The sequence below is a fragment of the Gopherus evgoodei genome, chromosome 8 (genome assembly GCF_007399415.2).
Source record: "Gopherus evgoodei ecotype Sinaloan lineage chromosome 8, rGopEvg1_v1.p, whole genome shotgun sequence".
NCBI lineage: Eukaryota > Metazoa > Chordata > Testudines > Testudinidae > Gopherus > Gopherus evgoodei.
Genome location: NC_044329.1, coordinates 54,275,865 through 54,301,809, shown reverse-complemented (window position 1 = coordinate 54,301,809; position 25,945 = coordinate 54,275,865). Strand labels below are relative to the sequence as shown.

At 42.2% G+C, this 25,945-nt stretch overlaps 1 protein-coding gene across 6 annotated transcripts in view; it reads right to left on the bottom strand.

The window, feature by feature from the left end:
- Positions 1-25,945, bottom strand: part of RALGPS2 (Ral GEF with PH domain and SH3 binding motif 2) — a 281,794-nt gene that overhangs the window by 185,521 nt on the left and 70,328 nt on the right. For 5 of the 6 annotated variants that reach the window (XM_030571858.1, XM_030571855.1, XM_030571854.1 and 2 more), the window contains one exon: positions 22,250-22,300. The exons of the other annotated variant lie outside the window; for it this stretch is intronic. In XM_030571858.1, coding sequence (XP_030427718.1) covers positions 22,250-22,300 — 51 coding nt within the window. The remainder of the gene's footprint in view (positions 1-22,249; positions 22,301-25,945) is intronic. 6 annotated transcript variants of the gene reach the window in all.

The following is a 25,945-nucleotide window of genomic DNA, read 5'->3' as shown; positions in this document are numbered from 1 at the left end:
GACTGAAATACCCTTGCTCTTCTATCACAAGAACCCGTCTGTCTACAATGGAGTTCTTTCACATGGGAGAGGGGGAAAAGAGAGAGAAAGAAAGAGAGATCTCCTAGTCAGACAGGGATCTGCTGCTTCTCCCAAGTAGAGAGCCTGGGCATTTGTTGTGTTTAAGGATTGCACATGCTCCTGCCAGGACTTTCCTCCCATTAAATTCCTGTTTCCATATCTTCCAATGTTTTGTGTCTGACCTCTTCTGTTGATCCTGGAGTGATCATAGTAGAAAACAAATGAAACCGTCTGAAATCCCTTTTATGGCACCCTACAGCAGAAAGATTTCCTTTTCTGAATTTCTACCACACACCTTGCCTAGTCTCTACCACCTTTTCAGCTGCAAAAAGAAATGGAAGCCACAATTTGTTTTGCTTGTTCGTCTGCTCTCCAGACAGGATTAATGAATGTCCTAGTAACTGCACTCTATGCGTTTGACCAGGTGGACAGCGTTTGACCAGGTGGACAATGTGATTGAATCCACAGTGGCATTTTCCTTGAAGTATGAGGTGACCAATTTCATGTTAAGAAAGGCTGTCTCTTTGTCCTTCAGTGGGAGCAGGTCCTCTAAATCATGTTATATATATTCAAGCAAAATAAATGGCCAGACAGAAGAGATTCATCCGTGGCTTAATTATTCCTACACAATGAAAATTCTATTTTCAGTCCACTTTGTCAGTAGGGAAGGGGAAGAATCTTTCAATGGGCATGACTATTTCTTTTGCCTCAGCAATCACAGCCACATTCCTGGTATCTGCACCAAACAGTAGGTAGGTTTTTATATCCTGGAATTTATAATATTTCATGAGATGTCTATTAAAGCACTTCTTTCAATGGCTATTTTCATTCTGAACTGATCACTTCCTCAACAACTGCACTGATAGGAAATATGTTTCAATTTTTGAGCTGGAGGGAAAATATTTCCCCTATAAAGAGAGACTGGATTTCTGCTTGGTTTATTCTGGAGGTACAACTAGGTTAGTGTGGTTTTAAAATATTCATGAGGAAATAGACTGTTCTGTGAGGGAATCTGATTATTCAGAGTCAGATTCTAACAAATCTCCTTCCTATAGTAGAATCTGAGGTGTCATTCTGAAGATGGCTATACTGCCTTCTTTGTCTTTTTCTTGTAGCATTTTGATTTGTCAACCCTGTTGATTAATTCTGTGAGAATGGGTGCAGAGAATCAAGCCCAGCTATGTTTATTTTATTTCATTTTACTTTGAGGGAAGATTTTGGCTTTTATAAAGGTAGTCACTGGAAGTTCTCTGGGATGACTGTCACTAGGCTTTGCGGGCTTAGGATCTGGGGAGACTGCAGAAGGAAAGAAGCCAGTCTAACACACCAATGCCATCACTGTTCAGCAAAGGGAGGGGACTATAGAAGTAAAATAAAAGAGAAAGGGAGAAAAATGTCTGAGTATTCCTTCAAGGAAAGAAAAATCAAATTAAAAGGGAAAGCATGCCATGCTGCACTGCAGAGACAGACACACCAGGCAGTAATATGGTGGATAAGTCCTTCTCACCTAACTTGTCCTGAACAAAACATTAGATGCCTCATGGAATAGGCATTCTATAGTATGAGACAATATATTCATGTAATGATTAAGAATAGTTTTGTAAATTAGTTCCAATAGTTCATGAATTAGGGACCCAATTTTATGGAGTTCCAGGGGCTTCTGTATAGATTATTTAGGTTAATCTTTCTATCCATGCAATGGGACTCAGTGTTCAGTCTAGAAGATACCATCAGAGATGCTTAGTTTTGTGTTCTCAAACTGTGGATTTGTGTCTCCAGAGATGTTAAATATAAAGGGAAGGGTAACAAACTCCCTCCTGGCCAGAGGTACAGAATCACTTACCTGTAAGTGGTGAATCAGTTCAATTAATCTAGCTGACACCAGACCAGAAGGGCCAATGGGGAAAGAAGATACTTTCAAAGCTTGAGGAGGGAAGGAGAAGAGGGGGAAGGTTTTGTTTGTGCTCTCTTTGTTGGTTCCCTCTTGGGACAAAGAAAGAGACCAAGCAGGTAAACCACCTTCTAAAAAATCCTAAAATGATACAGCTAAAATTACAGAAATGAATCATAAGCCAGTTCGTTTATAAGACAACCCCCCCCCCAAGACGGAGAAGTAAAAATGGAAAATTTTTATAACCCATTCATAAGCCAACCCTATAATTCAGGGGTCAGCAAACTTTGGCTCCCAGGCCATCAGGATAAGCCGCTGGTTGGGTGAGATGGTTCGTTTACCTCACGCATTCGCAGGCACAGAGGTAAACCTAAGTAAACAAAGTGTCCCGGCGTGCCAGCTGCTTACCTTGACAGGCCGGGAGAGCAACTTGTGGGGAAATTTTTGTTTGGGGCGGGGAGGAAGCTGGGAGTCAGGGAAGTAACCTCTGTGACCACCCCCCATGGCCAGAGGAGGATGTCTCTGACCTGGCTGGAGCTGCTCCGGCAGGTTGGGCAGTGCGAACCCAATCGAATCCACCCTGAGTCTAAATAAGTACAATTATCTAAATTGGGCAAGTTATCAAGTATATTTTGAACATCTTATATTTTTCTTATTTTAAATACTGCTATCTACATTATGTATTTGCTAGGCTTATCCATCTGGACTACAGTAATGGTCTTTCTATATTAGCATAAAAGCAACATTCACCCTGTCTATAATTAAAGATATTTTTCCAGTTTCTATATTAACCTTTTTTTAAGCAGTATCTTGCTCAGCCATAAATCTGCTTTGAGGCATTTTTGTGTTTGTTTTTAAACATACAACATTTAATTTCCCATACCACAAGCACTGCAATACCCAGCTACAAGGTGAATTAAGGACAATCAGAGCCTTCAAACGGAATTTCTTTGCTTTTCATAGATTCACAACCTTTTCCTTTTTTTAAAAAATAATTAACTTTAATTCATTGGGTCTATTTCCTCAAAGTTTACAAGATAAAAAAAAGCTGCTAATTTAGTAAATTCTAAATTATGCAGTGTAACAGGGTCAGGCCAGATGGCTACAGGAGAGTGACAGAAGGCAGATATATTAGCCCCAAGTTAAGTAGGTCTCCTTTCCCTTCGTAAGGTAACAAGGAAGGTTCCAGAACAAACAGGAGCTGTCTGGAAACAATTAAGACAGACAGGCTGATTAGAACACCTGCAGCCAATCAAGAAACTGCTAGAATCAATTAAGGCAGGCTAATCAGGACACCTGGGTTTAAAAAGGAGCTCACTTCAGTTTGTGGTGCACATGTGAGGAGCTGGGAGCAAGAGGCACAAGGAGCTGAGAGTGAGAGGGTGTGCTGCTGGAGGACTGAGGAGTACAAGCGTTATCAGACACCAGGAGGAAGGTCCTGTGGTGAGGATAAAGAAGGTGTTTGGAGGAGGCCATGGGGAAGTAGCCCAGGGAATTGTAGCTGTCATGCAGCTGTTACAGGAGGCACTCTAGACAGCTGCAATCCACAGGGCCCTGGGCTGGAACTTGGAGCAGAGGGCAGGCCCGGGTTCCCCCCAAACCTCCCAACTCATCAGACAAAGGAGGATTTGACCCGGACTGTGGGTTCCACCAGAAAGGGAAGATCTCTGAGGCGAGCAAATCCGCCAGTAAGCGCAGGACCCACCAAGGTAGAGGAGGAACTTTGTCACAACAGGTATCCAGTAAAACTGCAGAAGTAAGGACGAAAGCAATACTTTTTCCTGACTTTAAAAATAGTATCTTAGAAGAACAGAAAATACATTTTAAAGGAATATTTGGATTTGCCAGTTGAAGAGACTGAACCTTTAATTTCAAGATTATAATCCACACAAGAGCAGCATATCATTCCTATAACGCATGTCTGATATTATGACATTTCTTATATAAATCAGTGAGTACATTTTTCTTGCCACAATAAAATTCAAAAACTGTAAACTATTTATGAAGATTAATATCATAGGACAGCACCACTCTAGCGTTGCCTAATTAATATTTCATTTCAGCTGATTTTAGCAACGGACCCTCACCAAGCCATTTATTCAGATGCAAAGTACAAATTTCAAAAGGATTAGAGACAAACAAAAATCTCAGAAACCTAAACAGAAAGCCAGCCACTGTGGTCCCCATTAAAATATTTAAAGTTCTGCCTTTGCCAAGCAAGTAACATGACTTGAGCACTATCAAGTTATGTCCCTTTACAAAAAGGAGACAGTATCATGGCAACATAATCCAACTGCAAAGGCAATATTGCAAAGATTTTAGATCAGATCTCCTGTAAATAGCTTTTCCCTCCCCATCTCAAATTATTATTCCCGTAGGTCATCTAGACCATTCCTGTGACAACACAGGATCATTTCCTAAGTGTGTATTCTAGTGTTGTGTTCAGTCTAGATTTTTAAATCCATAAGCCTTCTACCATTTCCCTTTGAAAACTTGTGAACGGACTAAAAATTTTGCAGTGTAAGGAAATCCTCCTGACATTGTCAGCCTAAAAATTTTCCTGAAATTTATTCCATTATAACTTGTTATATTCTTTTTTCCTCCCTATGTAAATCATCCCTATCCTTGATATTTTGACATGCATAAAATATATCACATGGAAGCTGTGCCTTTGGCAGAGAAGGTTTCAAGACTTGGTGAGGGCACCTAAACAGATGGGAAAGGAAAGAGAGAGGAATCTTTGGCAAATGGAAAAACGAAGGTGAAGAGGGTGGGGAGGGAGGTGAGATGAAGACAGGGCAAGGCTGGTTTGTTTTTGACATTGGTATATTTGAAGTCTGAGAAGATGTGCCAAATGAGTAGAGTGGTGAATGAGAAGCATGCATGGAGGATAAGATAGGAGCAAAGAAGATCAGCTGGGAATGTCGTCGAGGGAGGAGTTTGAAGGAATAGCTGATGGCAGCAGAAGAACAGACTTCCAAGTCCAAGAAAAGTGAGGGAGAGGAGAAGAGTCAGGGTTCATGAAAAAGCACCATTTTACATGCATTAAGAATAAAATGGTACCATTTTTTAAATGGGTACCTCAGACTTGCATGGGCAGTACTAGCATGGAGTCTCAAACACTTTGAAATCTGACTGAATCAGGTTTTACTGAAGAAATAATTCTTCAAAGCATTCCAAGCCAGCCTTTCTACCAGACTTAAGTAGTCTTCTTGGAATGCCTCAAGAAGGATCAAAGGCATAACCCACATCTTTTTAAGAGTACAGAATACCATCTGATCATTAAGGGCACATCTGCACTGGCAAAGTTACAGCACCAGCAGTTACAGCACCACTCAGCAGGAAAACCGCTGTTGTGTGTTCACACTGACAGCTACCTGCACAATAGCGTGTTCACACTTGTGGCACTTGCAGCGGTATTCGGAGCAGGGCACTCTGGGCAGCTATCCCACAGAGCACCTCTTCCTCTTTTGCTGCTAAGAGTTGTGGGAAGGCGGAGGGGATTGCAGTGCATCCTGGGTCCTGTCCCAATGCCCCGTGATGCAATGCTTCGTATCCCAGCAATCCTTGTGCTTGTCTGTATTTGGCACCATCTTTCAACTGTTTGTGTACTGCACGTCCTGTTTCTTTAGTCTGCAGGAATGGATCCCAAACTGTTGACCAGTATGCTGCTCGCTCTGACCAACACATCACAAGTGGCAGTGGAGTTATTCCTTAAACTGCAAAGGCAAGAGGAGTGCGACATTGATCTCACCACATGAAATAGCTACGACATGAGATTGCTTGTGGCATTCACGGAGGTGCTGACCACAGTGGAATGCCGCTTTTTGGATTTAGGAAACAAGCACTGAGTGGTGGGATCACATCGTGATGCACGTCTGGGATGACAAGCATTGGCTGCAGAACTTATGCATGAGTAAAGACATATTCATGGGACTGTGTGATGAGCTCACCCCAGCCCTGCGGCGCAAGGACACGAGAATGAGAGCTGCCCCATTGTTGGAGAAGTGCATGGCGATTGCACTGTGGAAGCTGGCTACTCCAGACTGCTACCAATTGGTCACTAACCAGTTCGGAGTGGGAAAATCGACCATTGGAGTCATGTTGATGGAAGTGTGAAGAGCCATTAATTGCATCCTGCTCTGAAAGACTATGACTCTGGGCAACATGCATGACATTGTGGATGGCTTTGCACAAATGGTCTTTCCTAACTGCGGAGGGGCGATAGATGGCATGCAGATTCCAACTCTGGCACCAGAGCACTTAGCCACCGAGTATATTAATCACAAGGGGTATTTCTCAATGGTTCTCCAGGCGCTTATGGATCACCGTGGGCGGTTCACAGACATGAACGTAGGCTGGTCCGGAAAGGTGCATGACACGTGCATCTTCAGAAGACTGGCCTGTTCAAGAAGCTGAAAGCAGGGACTTTCTTCCCGGACCAGAAGATTACGGTAAGGGAAGTCGAAATGCCTACTGCGATCCTGGGAAACCCCACCTACCCCTTAATGCCATGGCTTATGAAATCATATACAGGGCAACTTGACAGCAGTAAGGAGTGGTTCAACAACAGGCTGAGTAAGTGCAGAATGACTGTGGAGTGTGCATTTGGCCGTTTAAAAGCCCGCTGGTGATTCCTGTATGGGAAGCTGGACATGGCAGATGACAACATTACTATGCTTATAGTCGCGTGCTCTACATGCCATAATATTTGTGAAGGGAAGGGTGAAAGCTTCACTCAGGGCTGGACTGCAGAGGCTCAGCGCCTGGAGGCTGAGTTTGAACAGCCAGAAACCAGGGCTATTAGAGGGGCACAGAGTGGGGCCATAAGGATCAGGGATGCCTTGAGGCAGCAATTTGAAACTGAAAGCCACTAATATTTGGTGCTATGCTTGGGATTGCAGGGCTTGTAATGCTAGGAGGTAACTGGGGCACATGATGCAATAAGGGGGTTGAACATAACTGCATGTTGCTTTGCAGTGCTCTTTTTGCTTTCACTTAATAGAATAAAGATTGCTTTCAAACCAAACACAATTCTGTTATTAAAAGACAGCAACCAGAGGAGAGTGTCAAATGACAAGAATACATCAGCAAGGAGAGGGATGGAGGAAGAGAAGACGTCCAAAGAAGGAGGGGTCTTGAGATGGTTACAGATTTGCTTATGGCCAGGGATCATATCCAACCTTCTCCTTTGGAGTACATGCAGCGGGTGCTGTATTTCAGCAGGGCCAAACTGCAGAGGGATGGGTGTTGAGTGCAGTGGGTGGTAGGAGTCCACACTGCTGGACTGGGAGGAGTGGAATGTTGCAGGTAGAGTGTGGAACCAGGAGGTTGATAACCGTGTGTTGGCAGTTGGGGTGGGGGTACTTGGGAAAGAGTTTTGTGACAGCAGCTGCAGGGGCAGGTGAGCGCGGAGCTGCTCCGTTTGAAGAGCTAGTATCGCCTGGAGTGTGTCCGCTTGGTGCTCCATAACCTTTAAGAGCCGCTCCATGGCTTCTTTCTGGTATGCCATGTTCTCCTTTCATTCCCTCTTCTCACTGTCCCGCCACTCCTTCAATTCCTTTTTCTCGGCAGCGCAGTGCATCATAACTTCACGGAGAAAGTCCTCTTTAGTTCTTTGTGGCCGCTTTCTAACTCTGTGCAGCCGTTCTGCCCCCCGATAACAAAGAGGAAGGCTGGGCTCTCAAGGTCATTTCTGTGAAGTTTAAATGCAGCATTTTACAGAAGCAGTATTGTTTGCAACACAGACAACACTGATTCAGTGCTTTAAAACACAGTCAGTACTCACACACCTGTCACTAACTGGCTGACCCCAGGCAAGCACACGAGCCACAAGACCCCCAAAATGGTGACTAGCCACAGGGGCAGGGTAAAATCACTCTTCCCAGACCCTGCTGTACACTGGGCACGTGGCTCTTGGGGAGAGCCAGCACTGTAGGGGGGGCCTGATAATCATTTCTGTCCCCACACTTTCCACAGAATGTGATCATTATGGAAGATCTCTCGCTGTTGAGGGTGAACAGAGAATCAAGGGAGGGTCTCCTCAAAGACTGTAGCTTCCACCCTGGCCCCTATGCAGCTTGCTTGGGTGCAGCAATGGTCCTCCGGCCAGGACCGCACATTGGCATGGGAAAGTTACCATTAATGGGGCAAGAAACACAGCAGCTCTGCCGAGGAACCTGCGGCAGCAGATTGCCCAGTATCTCCATAAGAGGTTCCTGGAGACCCGAGGGAGATTCCCATGAAGAGAGGGAGTCTAGCAACAGCCTGTTCCGCCGCTCAGACTAGGCATGCGGTGGGAGACAAGCCTGCTTTCTGCAGCCCTCCTGCCCCCAATAAATCACTTCAGCAATTCCCAAAATCAGATCCACTTACCAGGGCCCTCCTCTCCTGTTTGCGCATCACCAAGATCTGACTGCTGTGACTGGCTAGGCTCCTCTGGGGTAGAAAAGAGCACCTGACTGCATGCATCTCTGGTCTCTGAGCCATCCTGTGCCTCTGGTTTCCCCTCTCCCTCTTCATCCAAGATTTCCTCCTCCTGACTCGATCCACTCTCGACTGGCACACAAGCCAACGAAGTATCCACAAGGGCCTTTGCAGTGGAGGTGGGGTCGCCACTGAGTATCATGTCCAGCTCTTTGTAGAACCAGCAGCTCATGGGCACAGCACCGGAGAGGCAGTATGCTTCCGATGTCTTGTGGTAGGCATTCTGCAGCTCCTTCACTTTTACCCTACACTGCAATGTGTCCCGGTCATGGCCCCTTTCTATCATGCATCGTGAAATCTGTCCATAGGTATCATAATTTCTATGGCTGGAGTGCAGCTGGGACTGCACAGCCTCCTCTCCCAGAATTCTTATGAAGTCCAGCAGCTCAGCATTGCTCCAAGCGGGGGATTGCCTGGTGCATAGAGCAGGCATTGCCACCTGGAAAGATGTGCTGAGACCACTGCACACATCACCGGGCAAAGAAGAAAAGGACTTTCAAATTTGCAAAGGAATGTATGGGGTGGGGATGACGGTTGGTCACCTAAGGGCAGGGTAGTAGTTCAAACCGATCACCAGAGAGGTGAGAACAGGCATTGTGGGACACCTCCCAGAGGCCAATCACAGCACTGCAATCGCCACAGTGTCTACACTGGCACCGCGGTGCTGTAGCCCCAGTGCAGAAAGCTCTACGCCTCTCACTGGGGTGTGTTTTTTTGTTTTTTTAAAGAGTGCTATAACTGCGCAGCTTCCGTGCAGGAAGTGGCTTAGCAGTGTGTACACCTCAGGAGTTACAGCACAGAAATCTGCTTTACTGCGCAGAAACTTGCCAGTGTAGATAGGGCCAAGTTTCACTGCTCTTCTCCCTACCGCTATGTGATAGGTGATAGGTGAGCCTAGACAGACAATACGTGTGGCTGTCAACTTCATATCTGTCATATGAACAAGCCTTCAAGAACGTAAATTCCCTCCCTTCTTCCTTGGAATACATATCTGCTAAAAACAAACAAAAAAGTGACACCATAAACAGTAACAGGAAAAACAATGAATTAACACTAGAAAAGATCTAGCAAAGATTGCACGATGTCAAGAAAAAAGAAGAACCAATGCCTACACGGCACCCAGGCAAAAGGTGTGTGGAGGCAAAAAGGTTTTGGAAAATAACTGGAATGTGGGAATTGAAAAGACATATAGGGCTAGAGACAGAATATAGTAACACTAGAAACGCATTCACCATCTATGGATAAGAAGGATTGGGCTTGAATTCTGGAGATGCAGTATTTATAGCCTGTGGATAGTGGCATGTGATGCTTGATGGTAGAAGTGTTCCTATTACTGCCCTGAAAGGTCAAAATTCTAGACCTCAGATTTTCACAAGCCTTGCAATAAAAAGCTCAGATCCAGGAAAGACTCTGGGTGAAATGGTGGCTTTAATGAATGATAATTTTTCATTATCTTGCAATGGGTACTTGGAAATCTACATGTTTATCCACCTTTCTTTGAACATTAATTCCAGTGTGCATATTTAGATGTCCAATCCAGGATGTGTACGGTTCTGTCTCAATACAATTTGTTTTACTTCGTCAATAGCGGCAGATGTGATTGACTAGTTTTTCCCCTGAAATTAGGTAGTTTTCATTTAGGCATATTCCATTCAAGTCTATTTATATAATGTTTATCTAACAACTGTGAGTTTTGACAGAGGAACTGTGGGAAGAGGGCGTGAAACCGTTAAGAGGTGCCCGTGGACGGCGTGAGGCTGGTAGCGGCCTCTGGCACGCCAGGACCGCGTCGTCTTGGGAGTCAGGTTGCTTGGGAATTTGGGAAGATAGTCATTTATAGTTCCATGGATTTTGTTCTTCATTTAAGTCATCTTATTTCTATTAGGAGGCACATGATATTACTATGTCTTGAGATTTTTCTCATGGGTGCACATATTGGTCTCTGTGGCAGGGAATGCTGCAATTGTTATATTTGCATTTCTCTCACCTTCTCCTTTTCTTTCATTCCTTTCTAAATATTTTTACGTAACTATGGACTACTTTTTCTTCTTCATTAAATTTCTGGAATTTTGATTTGTCCTGCTGTTCCCTGGTTAACTTAATCTTGGATTGTAGTTTCAGTGTTATTTTGGCGAGGGAGTGTTAAATGACCATTTCATCCAGATGTTTCCAGTGCTCTTTACTTTTTTGGATGTATTTTCCTTGAATTTGTAAGCAGTTTCTAGTAAGGCAATGGATTCTTTGACCATTTGAGGTGTTTCTGAAGTTCAGTTATGGTAGGACATTTGGAATTTTGTTTTTTAGTGGAGTTTATGACAATGATCTTTATTTTCTCCTGTTCCTTTGTATCCATTTCTTTTCCTTTAAGGAGTTTGTGCTATTGCTATTCACTTTTATTTAGTGTTTCTTTATCAGGTCTGAAAGCGATTCCACAAGATAGATAGTTGAAATACAGGGAAACAAAAAAGTTTTATGCTGTGTGGCTTGCATTTCTGCTCGTTCCTGTATGATAATCTGTATTATTCCATATACTTATTTTATGTACATCAACATGATTGTTCTAGTTTTAATGCCCTTTCTGTAGCTAATGATTGGGAACAGTGCTGTGTGCTCTTTCTTGGCCAGATTCTCATCTGGTGTAAATCAGCACAGCTCTGCTGAAGCCAAGATAAGAATATGGCTCTCAGTATCTTTCTTATAATCCCTCTTTCCTGAGGCAGTATTGGGGATTTTGATTCCATGTGTTCAAATGAGTCCAGTGGCACAGAGACAAATGTAATTTTAAGAAAACTTTCTGGAGTGCTTCCCTTAGCCTTTTGACCTTCGGAGTAGAGTATAAGCTCATTAGAGTCCAAGCTAGGATGGTTCTAGAGAAGCAGAATAACTGAGGCCAAGGATCTCAAGGCTTACAAGAGGTTTTGTTGCTCCACCTCAAAGATAATCATTCATTTACCCTACTGGTAAGGGACACTTAGGAAGAAACTCTCTCTCTCTCTCTCTTTTTGATGGGGAAATCACATATCCTGAAATGGATCTTCTTTGGTCCAGTTACAATCTTCATCTTCAGGCAGAGGCTAGAGCTTCTAGAGTTACCTGTAATCTGTTTTGCTATTTTTAAAAAATGGCAAGTGTTTTCAGGCTGCTTGCTTGTCGTACTCAAGAATCCCTTTCCCCTGCAGCTTCATACTGAATTTCCAGGGTTTGAATAGCTGTGGAAGCAACAGTGTCTCCATTGCCATTTCCCCTCTGCTTCACCTGGGTTGGATGAAGAAACTTTCCTCTTTTTCTACTGAAAAGTCATATGAAGATGGAAACAGCCTAAGTTTTTCCTCCATTTTTATTTCTTCCACTTCAATGTGCAAGTCTGATAATCAGGGCAAGGAAGAGAATGATAAAGGTGAAGAAGCTTTTATGTTCTCGATCTTTTTAATTTTTTTCCTGCAGTATACTTGCTTATTGGTGCTGACAGATCAAGGCTGAACTGGGAATTCAAGCTCAAAATACCAATTGGACTTTGTGTCTTTGGTTTGTTGTTCTTTTCCTTTGGGGCTGGTATAGGAGAAGAGAGAGACTGACCGATACCAGGAGTTTCTTTTGCTTACACAGTTTTCGCAGAGTCTGAGGATGGCATCCTACATTGCAGAGCCCTCAAGAAGACTGCCAATCCCCTATGTTTTAAGAGGCTGAACTGACGGTCAACTAGGAGGGTTATCAAATTTACGAGGGCAGATATAACTGTCCCATGCATAATTTAGAAGTGGGAAGGAGGACAGTTGACCACTCCATGACATTAAGGCACACATCCTGGGAGACATTTGCTGAGAGTCAAGGAACAGAATTGCCAGTAAGAAGATGAAATATTTAATTACCTACTGGACGAGTGAGATTGGGATATGCTGAATGAATGGGAGTGCTAAAGACATGATACTTATTAGATGTCCCATAGTACTTGTCCTCAGTTGCAATGGAGGGGAGGGGCATGAAAATCAGCTCAGCTACTGAATTAATGCTATCTGGGCATGCTATCAATGATTGCTCTAGTTGAGGATACAGGAAATGTGAGAGCCTTCCTGGCTTCTGCCTACTCTTCCAATGGACAGCGTCCCAGTTGACATGCCAACCAAAGGGCTGACTCCTGAGGTGTCTGTTGGAATCTAGCCTGTCCCCCAGGTACCAGGGTAATCTGGTCCTGTTTCACTGTCTTTGTTAGATCCATCATCTTGATGCTTGAGCAGAGAAAGCAAGGAGCAACTTAGGTGCCACCTCAAAAGCTCTCAGTTCAAATTAAACTAAACTCAATTTGGGGGAGGAGTGAAAGCCAAACTGAAGAAAAACTGTAAATTTGGAGAAGTAATGAATCCCCACCCCTAAATTGGTTGAAAAAGATGTGCAAAGGAGGACTGTGTGCCACTGTTTGTGCTATATAAAGACAGAATTTTGAGAAGGATCCAAAAGGAGTGGTCCTTACCCTCAGACCAACTGTAAAGCATGATCTGTTTCAAAGTTCTTTAAGAACAGGAATAGCCATCACAGTTTGGTGGACATGAAGAGAACAAAGATATACAGCTTTCAACAACAGCCAAATGCAAAAACATTAATTGAGGCAATGCTGTAATATCATGAAAATGTCCTTTATAAGGGGTTACATTCTCCAGCATGACAGCAAACTTCCTAAAATTCAATAAATCAGTAATGTATATCTTAGTTACCTGGAAAGTGAGAAAAAATTGAGAATCATGGATACAAAATTACTTCCTATGACTGGCTTGTGATGGTTTGAAAGGACATCTCAAAACAGTAAGTATCTTGTGCATCAAAAGTTGGAACCAGAACAGTCCTGTTGTGTTCAAGTATTGGCCTCACTGAATACCTACAAACTGAATTAAAATTTAGAAAAAAAAAGGATGACCCCATTTTATCAGTTCCACTCACATTAGTAGACCTAGCCAAAGCAGTCTCAGGCCAAATATTCAGCTATGCTGCATCAAACATACAGTTCCAACTCAAATAATACTAAATCTTCATTCTAAAGGCACCAGGGTACTCCAATATCTGTAGAAAAGGATCACAATTTTTGTCAATATCATTCCTGCTAGTCACCTGGAAATCTCCCAGCACTAGAGTAGGGAACCTGATTCAACCTTGAAACAAACCAAGTTGTCCAGAGAATCTACAGCTAAGTCTACATTAAGAAATGAAACCATTACAGAAAATGATTTTAAGCAAGATGTCCTTCTGAACTGGTAGGAAAAACTGTTTAAGTACCATTTCAATCCCATTGTCAACAATATTTTATAAGAATGACTGAGACTTCTTGAATGGTATTGAAAACTATCTGCTCTACATTGGCATTTAAATTGTTTTCTATACCAGTTCAATGGAATCTATAACTAACTATTTTTAACAAATGTTCAGTTTTCTAGTGTAATCAAGGTTTAAGATAGGGAAAGACTGGGAAGAGACCAAGTATGAAAAATTATTTCATCTGGAAAGGTGAAAGTTTTAGAGAATCAGAGTGAGTTAAAATAAGTGTTAATAACGGAAATTGTTATGCAACTTTATAGCGAGTAGTAACCCATGCCCAATTATAATCCCTCCTGCACTGTCTCATCCAAATGATTCAAAACTTTATTATCTAACCTAGTCAGAATCCAGCTAAAGGAACTAAACACATTTAAAAAAGTTAAAAACTCATGGGTGTGGATATTGGTAGCTGAAGTTATCTTGATAATTTATAATTCATTATATGAATAACTGAAGTGAAAAGGACCCAAAGTTTCAATGAAAAGCAGTTAATACATTCTCAGATGTTTCTTCTGGAACTCGGGGCAGGTCTACACTTAAACTACAGCAGCACAGCTGCACCACCATAGCACTTTAGTGAAGACACTGCTATGCTTCTGTCAGCGTAGTTAATCCACCCCATAAGATGCAGTAGCTATGTTGACAGGAAAAGCTGCCCCATTCATATAGCACTGTCTCCATCAGGGGTGAGGGTCGGTATCATTGCATTGCTCATGGAGTGCGGATTTTTCACACCCGAGTGATGTAGTTATACTGATGTTAAGTTTGTATTGTAGACCTGGCCCCAGCTGAAAAGCATAATATAACTAGCTGCAGTACAACTGATTAAATCAGTGATAAGGTTTTTGCTCTGGAATCACTGCACTCTAAAGCAGTGGTTTTCAAACTTCTTTTCTGGTGACCCAGTTGAAGAAAATTGTTGAAGTCCACGACCCAACAGAGATGGGGATGAGGGGACTGGCATGTGGGAGGAACTCATGGCTAGGGTAGAGGGTTTGGGGGGATGGCTGTGGGGTGGACTGGGAATGAGGGGTTCAGGGTGTAGGAGGGGGCTCTGGGCTGGGGGTTGAGCTGCGGGAGGTGGTCAGGGCTCTGGGCTGGCGGTACAGGCTCTGGGGTAGGGCTGGGGGATGAGAGGTTTGGGGTGCAGGAAGGGGCTCTGGGTTTGGGGTATGGGCTTACCTCAGGCGGCTCCCGGTCAGCAGCACAGCAGGGGTGCAGAGGCAGGCTGCCTGCCCTGTCCTGGCTCTGCAGACCACGCTGCGCCCTGGAAGCGGCCAGCAGCAGGTCTGGCTCTTAGGCAGAGGTGTGCAAGCTGCTCTCCGCTCACAGGAAACCCCCCTGCCCCAGCTTCCATTGGCCAGAGTGCGGAGCCGGTGTTCAGGGCTGCACACGGAGCCCTTTGCACCCTTTCCTCCTGCTGCCTAGGAGACAGACCTGCTACTAGCAACTTCCGGGGCACAGGCGCAGTGTCAGAACAGGTAGGGACTAGCCTGCCTTTGCGAGGCAGCCACCGCCAACAGGACTTTTAACAGCCTGGTCGGTGGTGCTGACCAGAGCAGCTGCTACCCAGTCCCTTCTATTCCGCGACCCAATTCTGGAATCATGACCCACGGTTTGAAAACCACTGCTCTAGAGAATAAAAAGCACTAAAGAGGAAAGTACTCAGCCATGTGTTTATTCAAGAAAGAAAAGTAGGATTGACTTTGGGAATTCTACCTTCTATTGTTATCCAAGCAATTAAAATTCAGATTGATTGCTTTCATACGAGTGAAATTTTCTGCAACAGATGTATGTTAATACATTATCTTGATTCCATCCCTTAAGGAAAGAAAAATTACTTATTAGGAAATGTATAATAATCCCATCTATTCAAACTTTCTCAGGGCAGATCTACTCTATCACTTAAGTCGATCTAACTTACATTGCTCAAGGGTGTGAAAAAGACACCACCCTGAGCGACAGAAGTTATAGTGACCTAAGCACTATCCAAGTAATTATGCCAACGTGGAGAGCACTCTCCCATCGGCAAAGAGTATCTTCACCAGACACTCTATATTGCAGCCGATGTAATCCTTCTAGTGTAGAACCATCCTCAGTATTTTACTCACTGGCAAAGACATCTGCATGGTAAATAAAAGTAGTAAAAAAAAAGAGCTGCTCTTTATAAATAGAGATAATGAAGAACCGTCATTCCCACTCATTGATACATATACAAATCAGGCTGGGAAAGGGTACCTATATCAGTAAGATGTGATCCAAATTACTGAATCCCAACCCTAGCTGCATCTTTCTGGCTACACTGGATACGAGGGGAAAGGCACGACCCTGGAGGCTCAGACAGAGAATAATTGGGCACCCACTCTTCTGGCCTATAGGCACCATGGCCACGAGCAGAATTTGATTATCTTTTGATTGGACTTAGGTGCAAACAGTCTATTTACGTATGAAAACACTTACATAGAATCTGATCAATGGTGTGCTAGTCCTGCTCCTTTATTCCTTCATTTAGCTTGCAAGTGAACCTGAATGCTGGTTTTGCCACTGAAGTATATGGCGCTGAAGAAAAGAGACAGGTGTTTCAGGTAAAGAATCTAATCTCTGTTTAGGCTCTTACTTTTTATTCCATCTTGGCACTTGAGTTAAGTCATAATGGTTTTGTTGTCACTCTCCTAATGGATATCTGAAATTTGCAGGGGGACCCTTGGAAGAAAGCTGGTTAGTACATTCCGCACACCTCCAGGAGTTTGATCCCTGAGGTCACCACTTGCCCTGTGCCATGCAAGGTTACATGAGCTTTCCAACCCGATAGTGAAGTGACAGTTATTTGAATTGCCCAAGGTTGTCCTTAAAGAGATGAGACTACCACTGAAGAGACAGACTAATATCTAGGATTTTCAATAAGGATACATATTCTAAGTCTGTTACTACCAATGCCCTGATTAGAAAGTTCTGAAGGGGAAAGAGGTGGAGTACTGCCCCAAAAATCATTTCCACAAACTACCATCATGTCAACTAGCTGCAAATTGTGAAGGGCATGAATTTGTTGAATTTTTCTTTAAGCGCTGGCACAAGACTTAGGTTGGTTCAGAGATCCCAGATTTAAGAATTCCTGAGATAAGTCAAAAAGTTCTGCTGCTTCACTCTGAATCAATGATGTGCCAAGAACAGGATGGTTTAGTGACTGTGGACAGATGTAAGCCATCACCTCATTTAACTGCACCTTCATCAGTAGATGGTTCAAGTGGCAGTATGTGCAGCTGTGCTTGTCTCAAGTTGGCTACCCAGACCATCATCAACTTTTTGAACACATTGCACTGAGAGGTGAAGATAGAGATGTCCAGATCTGGACAAAGATCTTTTTACTGATGGAAAGAACCTGAAGTAGAAAACAGAGCATCTCTCTTTTCTTGGGACTGGAATTATTGTTCTAATAGAAGAAAAATTAGCTACATACTTTTAAAAATACTTATCAAAGAGTGCTTAAACTAGCTTCTTTCTGGATATCGTGTCTGCATCTAAAGCCTAAAACACATTCTTCAAGTCAGTGTTTTGCAAAGAAGAGACATAGCAAAGAATGATCTGACAGCATAGCAGGCATCAGAAGCTATCCAGTGTTACCTTGATAGACGCTAGCTTTTCTTATCTTCCTATATGTTTCAGAAGAGGACCTCTGTCTCCGAGGGAGAAGGTGATACACAGTGTTGTGCTAGTCAAACTCACACTCTGAAGTGACTGGGGAACTGCACTACTGTTTATAACCTCCTTTCCGAATGTTTGGTGTTGTGAGGGGCTTACAGTGCAATCCAAACAAAATATACTTCATTATAAGGCTCCTGAAATTCATAACACCAGACAGCAACATCTCACAAACAGGAATCATCAGAATCAGCTGAGGGGACGAAACTAATGTTCTGTAATGCATTCCACCCAAAAAGAAGGGACTAAAGGAGTATGAAAAAGGTTAAGATATTTTGGGTACCATAAGTGCACGTTTTTTCACTTTGACTTATTGTTATCAAGAAAGAAGTCAATATTTAACAGGGGAAACAGCCCTGCACCCCCCGCCCACACTGTTACCACCCAGGTCTTTCGAGGAGATGCTTGAGAGTGATAATGCCTTCTATAACGTCTATCCAAGAGCTTAAAAATTCTCTTAATTTAGAAAAAGTACACTTTCAAACGGTTGTTTGTTAGAATATACCTGCATTCTACAAGAAAAATGTTGACATGAGCCAGTCCTCAAAAGGTACCAGTCATCTAAAAACTTACGTTTCACTGTGGACTATATAACTATGGTAAATATTTGAATGTAGACAAGAAGAATTAGCTCTGAGATATATTTACAATGCTATGATCTAGGCAAAAAGCTCAGATGTGTTTAAGTAGGTCAGTTGAGTTTCTCCATTGATTTTGATGCCAAAAGATAACCACCACAAAAAAATTACCATAAAAATTTAGATATTCAGCTCTGGATTTGTCAGATAATTAAGCTTATGTAAGAGAAATCAAATTCTGATTAAACAGCAAGTATTTAGAACTTAATTAAAAATATTACAACACAGTAAAGAATATCCAGAAATTTAGATTAATCTGTGCTAAGAGAAACAAAATGATTAAACGAGAAGAGCAACAAAAATTATGAAGTGTCTAGAAAATATGACTTATGAGGGAAGATTAGACTAAACAACCCAATTTTTTCAAAGATAAGAGACAACAGAGGGGACAGCATAACAGATTTCGAGTACATAACAGGTTGTTAGGAGGAGGAGGAGGAAGAAAAACTGTTGTTCTTAACCTCTGAAGATAGGACAAGAAACAACAGGTTTAAATTGCAGCAAGGGCGGTTTAGGTTGGACATTAGGAAAGCTTCCTGTCAGGTAGTTAAACACTGGAATAAATTGCCTAAGGAGGCTGTGGACCTCTCCATCATTGTCTAACCTGCTCTTAAAATATTCAAACACCTGTCAGGGATGGTCTAGATAATACTTAGTCCTGCCCTGAGTACAGGGGACTGGATTAGATGACTAAGGCTACAATTTAGTCACGGTATTTTTAGTTAAAGTCTTGCATAGGTCACAGGCAATAACAAAATTAACCGCCTGTGATACTTTTAATCACAGGTATCTTTAGTATAATGGGGCGGGGGGGCTGAGGGGATGTGCCGGGGGGGGTGCTTCCGGGGCCAGCAGCACTAGCTGCCAGGGGCTGCTGACCACAGCTGCTCCAGCTGGCCACCTGGGGACCACTGTTTAGGCCCAGTGGACAGCAGCAGCTTTGCCCAGCCACCCAGTCTCGGACGGCCACCTGCGGTGATCCAGTGGACTATGGCTGCTCTGGCTGGGGACCACTGCCTGGGACCACTGGAGCAGCAGCTGATGTGGCTGTCCCCTGAACTGCTCCAGCAGTGACTGGTGTGGCTGTCCTTGGGGCAACCTGAGCAGCTGGCCCTGGAGCCAGCCACACTGGCCACTGCAGAAGACATGGACGTCGGGGAAAGTCATGGAATCCATGACTTCCGCAACCTCTGTGACAGACACAGAGCTCTATAGATCACCCCTCAAGGTTCCTTCCAGTCCTACGAGTCTATGATTCTCAGGGCTTGTCTACACAGTCCTTGGCAGGTTAGTGCAGGGTATGTTCATGCTCTAGCTTGCCACAAACTGTTAGTGCAAACAAGTTGTAAGAAAAAAATAAAATAGTTTTAAAAATTATGGCTGTTGATTAATTGCAGTTACTCACGTGATTAACTCAAAAAAATTAATTGTGATTTAAAAAATTTATCGCGACTAATCACAGTTTTAATGGCACTGTTAAACAGAACACCAATTGAAATTTAGTAAATATTTTGGATGTTTTTCTAAATTTTCATATATATTGTATTCTGTGTTGTAACTGAAATCAGAGTGTACATTGTTTTTGATGACCACTTTACAGTGCAAATATGTTGTAAACAAAAGAAAAAGAATGTTTCAATTCAGCTTATACATGAACTGTAGTGAAATCTCTTTGTTGGGAAAGTTCAGCTTACAAATGTAGATTTTTTTCTGTTACATAACTGTACTCAAAAAAACCAACGTAAAACTTCAGAGCCTGCAAGTCCACTCAGTCCTACTTCTTGTTCAGATCAAAAGCTAAGACAAACAAGTTTGTTTACATTTACGGGAGATAATGCTGCCCGCTTCTTATTTACAATGTCACCTGAAAGTGAGAACAGGAGTTCAGATGGTACTTTTGTAGCCAGAATTGCAAGGTATTTATATGCCAGATATGCTAAACATTTATATGCCCCTTCATGCTTTGGCGACCATTCCCGAGGACATGCTGATGACGCTCATTAAAAAAATGCTTTAATTACATTTGTGACTGAACTCCTTGAGGGAGAATTGTATGCCTCCTGCTTTGTTTTACCTGCATTCTGCCATATATTTCATGTTATAGCAGATAGTCTCTGATGATGACCCAGCTCATGTTCATTTTAAAAAACACTTTCACTGCAGATTTGACAAAATGCAAAGAAGGTACCAATGTAAAAAAGGGGAGGAAGGGGGACTTATGTCATGGCCGCATTGGGTAGGTAGGGAGTTGCAGGTGAGCCTGCTCCACAGAAATGGCTTCTACTGTTCCTGTCCCAAGTGATGCCTGAATTCAGCTGCCTGCTCCAGGCGCTGTGAGGGGTTACAGTACTGCTCAGCCTTCACTTCTAAGAGGACAGGGGATAGTATAACAGTCCCACAAAACCCAGGACTGTTGGGAACTGTGTATTCAGTTGTAACCCCAATTAATCTAGTGTAAATCAGCCACAATTCTCATAGACAGAAATGAAACACACCACTAATCAGAATATTAGACAAACTACATAAAGTGGCCCAGAAGTTAGGTCAAGTTAAAAGACGACAAGTTAGGTGATGGAGTAACTGCATGAGACAGCACTGGCACAAAGCATCAACAGCTAAAAATAGTACCAACAATAGACCAAGCTATATTAAATGCAGAGCTAAACAGCTAACACTGGAATGGCCAGTGGCAGAAGAATTCTTTTGACTACTCAAGATAATCTTAGACATAAAAGCTCCTTATGCTCACATGCTCTATCTGTAGTGGAGATGATAGAATCACTCAGTCTCTTCCCATCAACTATTTTTTGGGCCACATCCCAATTGATCCAGGAAGATCTTTTTCAGAACCACAAAGTGGGCTTATGGGAGAAAGGGATTCACCATAGGGAAGGCATCCCATTATTCTACACTTCTATCAGGAAGGGTAGAACAATACTATAATCCTCACTCCGTTTATGTGCTTTGGGTAGAAAAAAGAATGAAGCACTCAACTGCTGATGTATGTTTTGGGGTATTATTAATACTTGTATCCACTATTTCCTTTTCATCACCTACTTCATTAACATTCAGGCGTATGGGTATTTTATGTAAATTAGAGAACTAGCAATAAGACAAGCAATGCAGTCAGGGCCAGTGTAAGGATGTTTTGTGCCTTAGGCAAAACTTCCACCTTGTGCCCTCCCATCCCCCGCAGCCTCCCTCCACAGCAGCTCCCCCCCCCTGCCGTGAGGCACCCCCCCCCCCCCCCGCGGCAGCTCCCCACCCTCCGCCCTGAGGCCCCCCTCTGGCCCACCCCTCCCTGCCTCCTCCCCAAGCACGCGGTGGCTGCTTCACTTCCCTGGCCTCCCAAGCTTGCGGCGCCTAAGCTGATTGGCGCCGCAAGCCTGGGAGGCGGGAAAAGTGAAGCAGCCACGGCGTGCTCGGAAAGGAGGTGGGGCAGGGGTGAGCTGGAGCAGGGACTTCCCCTGCATGCAAGTGGGGGAGGGGGGACTTGCTGCAGGGGGCCCTCCCCACGCTTCCTTGCCCCAGCTCCCTCCGCGTAAATGCCACTGATGACCAGGGCAGCCGAAGATCCGGCCACCGCAGTCACTGCCGAAGAAAATGGTGCCCCCCAAATCCTAGCACCCTAGATGACCGCCTAGGTCGCCTAAATGGTTGGACTGGCCCTGAATGTAGTTCACTTGTTATATGGAAAATTTAACCAGACACTAAAAAGTCAAACAGGCCTATCAGTATACAATCAATGTACAAAAAGCATATTATGATCATATTTATTGTCATTTAGGTCCAAAGACAATACACCACCAATATAACATATGTGTATTTCAACTAGTAAGAAAAGTTTGAACTTTTAAAGTATCAGGATATATATTCAACCACAGATGTTTAATATTCAGAAACACTGCAAAAGAAATTCAGACAGACACTTCGTTTTATCATTACTACTTGACTGTGTTTAAATTCCAACAGTTTTCCAAAAACACACCATTATTAGATCCAGATATCCTCAGGATATTTAAAGCCATCTGCTTCAAAGCTATAAGAAATGGAAACTCAGGATAACTGAGCTACATATTCTCCAGTTCCAGAATTTGTGTTTGCTGGTTGACATCACAAGATCTTGATCCTTTTCATTTAAAATTGAAAACAAAACCTGTGAACTACTCACCTCTGGCTGAATAGCTTTAAATACTGGGACATCCATTAGTGTTATCTGACCCTGAAATACAAAGTCATACATTTATATTCAAAATTAATTTCTATATGTTTAAAATCCTACATGGTTATAAAGGAGCCAACTGTACATGTTTTACTCTGTTATATTGTGTTGTTTCACTATAATCATGCTGGAAATATCAGATATTATGAATCTGTTAACAACAAGTATCTTTGCTATTACCATTAAGACATGCTGCATATCCAAAGTATAAACCAATGGTCAGTATTTTACATTTATTCAAATAAACAAAATCCTATCTACAAGCAAGTATGTTATTCTTATGAACCAAAATCTGCATTTGTTTATGAGAGTCCTGATTTAAAATGTATAAGCTATCAGGTCAAATACTGAAAGACTTCTAAAAACCGCCAAGAAAGCACTTTCAATTCCTCACAAACCCAGTTTCTCTCAATGTTCCAAACAGCCATCTCTTATTATATGTGTATCTTTTGAAACATTTCTGCATCTAATTAATCAATCATGTGTCATTTCTCATGTTTGTAGTATGTGAACCACAAAGTTGAGTGGTTCTACTGTCCCAAAACACGAGACAAAAGTCCATTTTCCCTGTTTCTATAGGTTCTTATATGGCATCTCTCACTATAGTATCAGTTTATATACCAAAAATTAAACACAAAAGAATTGTCTTCCTTCCCACCAGCTACAATTAACAGTGGTTTGCTTTTCTGTTTGTGTTTTTAGCAAAGGTGACAAGAGGAGCTGTGTTTCTGTGTGAGAAGAACTACTGACAGAGATGGATTTTGTATTTAGTTTTCTAAATTAAGAGAAATCAGACAGACCTAGCCTCACAAGTTCATTTAAGAGGCAACGAATAATAGAACAAAAGTTGTGAATTTCAGTTAGTTATTATTCCATACTCACCCTTTATGCAAGAGTTTCTTTCTGCAATCCTCTCACCCATACCAACCACAATAGTCTACACTATGTGTTTATGCTAAAAACAGAAGAGCTGCTTTTTAATTTAAAAACAAACCTGGGTGACTGAAACCATCTGTTCTAAAAATACACTGATTTAGTTTGTTTTTGTAAGACAAGGAAAAGGTGACTTATTCTAGAATAAAAGACTTTTCACCACACCATTAAAAAACGGCCTATAGTTATTAAATTATCTTTCAGGAGAAAATTGTCACAATAAATCAAACTCAATGAAAGTCTTAGCTTGTTAGGAATATTAAGTACAAGCACGATGTCTGTGTATAAACTTAACTTTTGTCATCAATATGTCCTCATATTTTGATTTTATTTCCAGTCACAACTATAGTGTCTGCTAGGGTGTTTACTTCTTGTCATTTTCATCACTGACCACTATAATTATTTTTACCTCCTTGCAGTTATCAATCCAAACAGGCTTTACAATGGATTTTACAGTTGGCAGTTCAAATACATGAGGGGTAGAGGGTGATGTTTACTTTGTTTTTCAGGTCAACCCAAAATGATATTTTTCAATTGGGTAAATTATCAAGTCGAAAATGTTTTGAGTGAGGTCAAAACAAAATATTTTGTTTCCACCCACTTCAAAGTCTTTTCTTTTAGATTTCAAGCATTTTGACCCTAACAGAGGAGAACTAGATTGGTAAAATGGCCAGAAGAGCAAAAAGGGAATGGTGATGAGGCAGGGGCAGCCTCCCCTATAACCTTTAGCTCAGTGTTTAGGGAACTCACCTGGGATGTAAGAGACCCTAGTTCAATCCCCACCCCCCCAATCACCCGATGTGGAGTAGGGATTAAAAAAAAAAAAAAAAAAAAAACTTCATCTCCTACATTGCAGGAGAATGTCCTAGCCACAGGGTTACAGGATAGTCCAGTGTGGATTTTTTTTCTCAATCTCTCCTGTTGAAACTGTGCCACTTTTTATAAATAAATAATCCATGGATCACAGATTTGAACTTGGGTCTCACATCCTAGGGAATGCCCTAACTACCCGGTTATACAGTCACTCTCACTCTATTTCCCTGGGTCAACCACTATTCATTGGCTCAGAGAGACTGGAGAGGCTATAAAAATAAAAAAAACTCACTCAATAATAATGGGGGATTTCAACTATCCCCATATTGACTGGGTACATGTCACCTCAGGACGAGATGCAAAGATAAAGTTTCTTGACACCTTAAATGACTGCTTCTTGGAGCACCTAGTCCTGGAACCCACAAGAGGAAAGACAATTCTTGATTTAGTCCTAAGTGGAGCCCAGGATCTGGTCCAAGAGGTAACTATAGCCGGACTGTTTGATCACAGTGACAATACTATAATTAAATTTAACATCCTTGTGGCGGAGAAAATGCCACAGCAGCCCAACATGGTAGCATTTAATTTCAGAAAGGGGAACTACACAAAAGTGAAGTTAGTTAAATGAAAATTAAGAGGTACAGTGCGAAAAGTGAAATCCCTTCAAACTGCATGGAAACTTTTTTAAAACACCATTATAGAGGCTCAACTTAAATGTATGCCCCAAATTAAAAAACCCTAGTAAGAGAACCAAAAAAGTGCCACCATGGCTAACCAACAAAGAAAAAGAAGCAGTGAGAGGTAAAAAGGCATCCTTTATCCCCAATAGGATTTAACGTTCACTTTTAATTGAAAGGAGCATAAACTTTTCCAAAAGAAGTGTAAAAATATAATTTAGAAGAACAGCAAGACCAAGACTCCAAAAATAATAGCAAAAACAATTTTAAAGTACATCAGATGCAGGAAAACTGCTAACCAACCAGTACCAGGCAAACTGGTTGAAACGATAGTAAAGAACAAAATTGTCAGAGACAGCAGAACATGATTTGTTTGGGAAGAGTCAACATGGTTTATGTAAAGGGAAATCATGCCTCATTAATCTACTAGAATTTTTTGAGGGGGTCAACAAGCATGTGGAAAAGGGGGAGCCAGTGGATATAGTTTACTTAAGAAAAGCGTTTGCCAAGGTCACTCCTAAAGGCTCTTAAAGCAAAAGAAAGCTGTCATAGGATAAGAGGGAAAGTCCTCTCAAGAATCAGTAACTAGTTAAAAAGATAGGAAACAAAGGATACGAATGAATGGTCAGTTCTCAGAATGCAGAGAGGTAAATAGTGGTGTCCCGCAGAGGTCTGTACTTGGACCAGTATTATTCAAGATATTTATAAATGATCTGGAAAAAGGGGTAAACAGTGAGGTGGCAAAATTTGCAGATGATACAAAACTACTCAAGATAGTTACGTTCCCAGCAGACTGCAAAGAGCTACAAAAGGATCTCTCAAAACTGGGTGACTTGGCAACAAAATGGCAGATGAAGTTCGATGTTGATAAATGCAAAGTAATGCACGTTGGAAAACATAATCCCAACTATACATATAAAAAGATGGAGTCTAAATTAGCTGTTACTACTTAAGAAAGATCTTGGAGTCATTGTAGATAGTTCTCTAAAAACATCCACTCAATGTGCAGTGGCAATCAAACAAACTAACAAAATGTTGGGAATCATTAAGAAAGGGATACATAAGATAGAAAATATTGTATTGCCTCTATATAAATCCATCATATGTCCACACCCCAGCCTAGAGGCTTTCCCCTGGAAAGTTTACAATCTCTGTTAGAGCCCCATGTACCTGCAGAGTGGTCCACAACCCGAAGGCATCCCAGTACTGAATTTACAAGTTC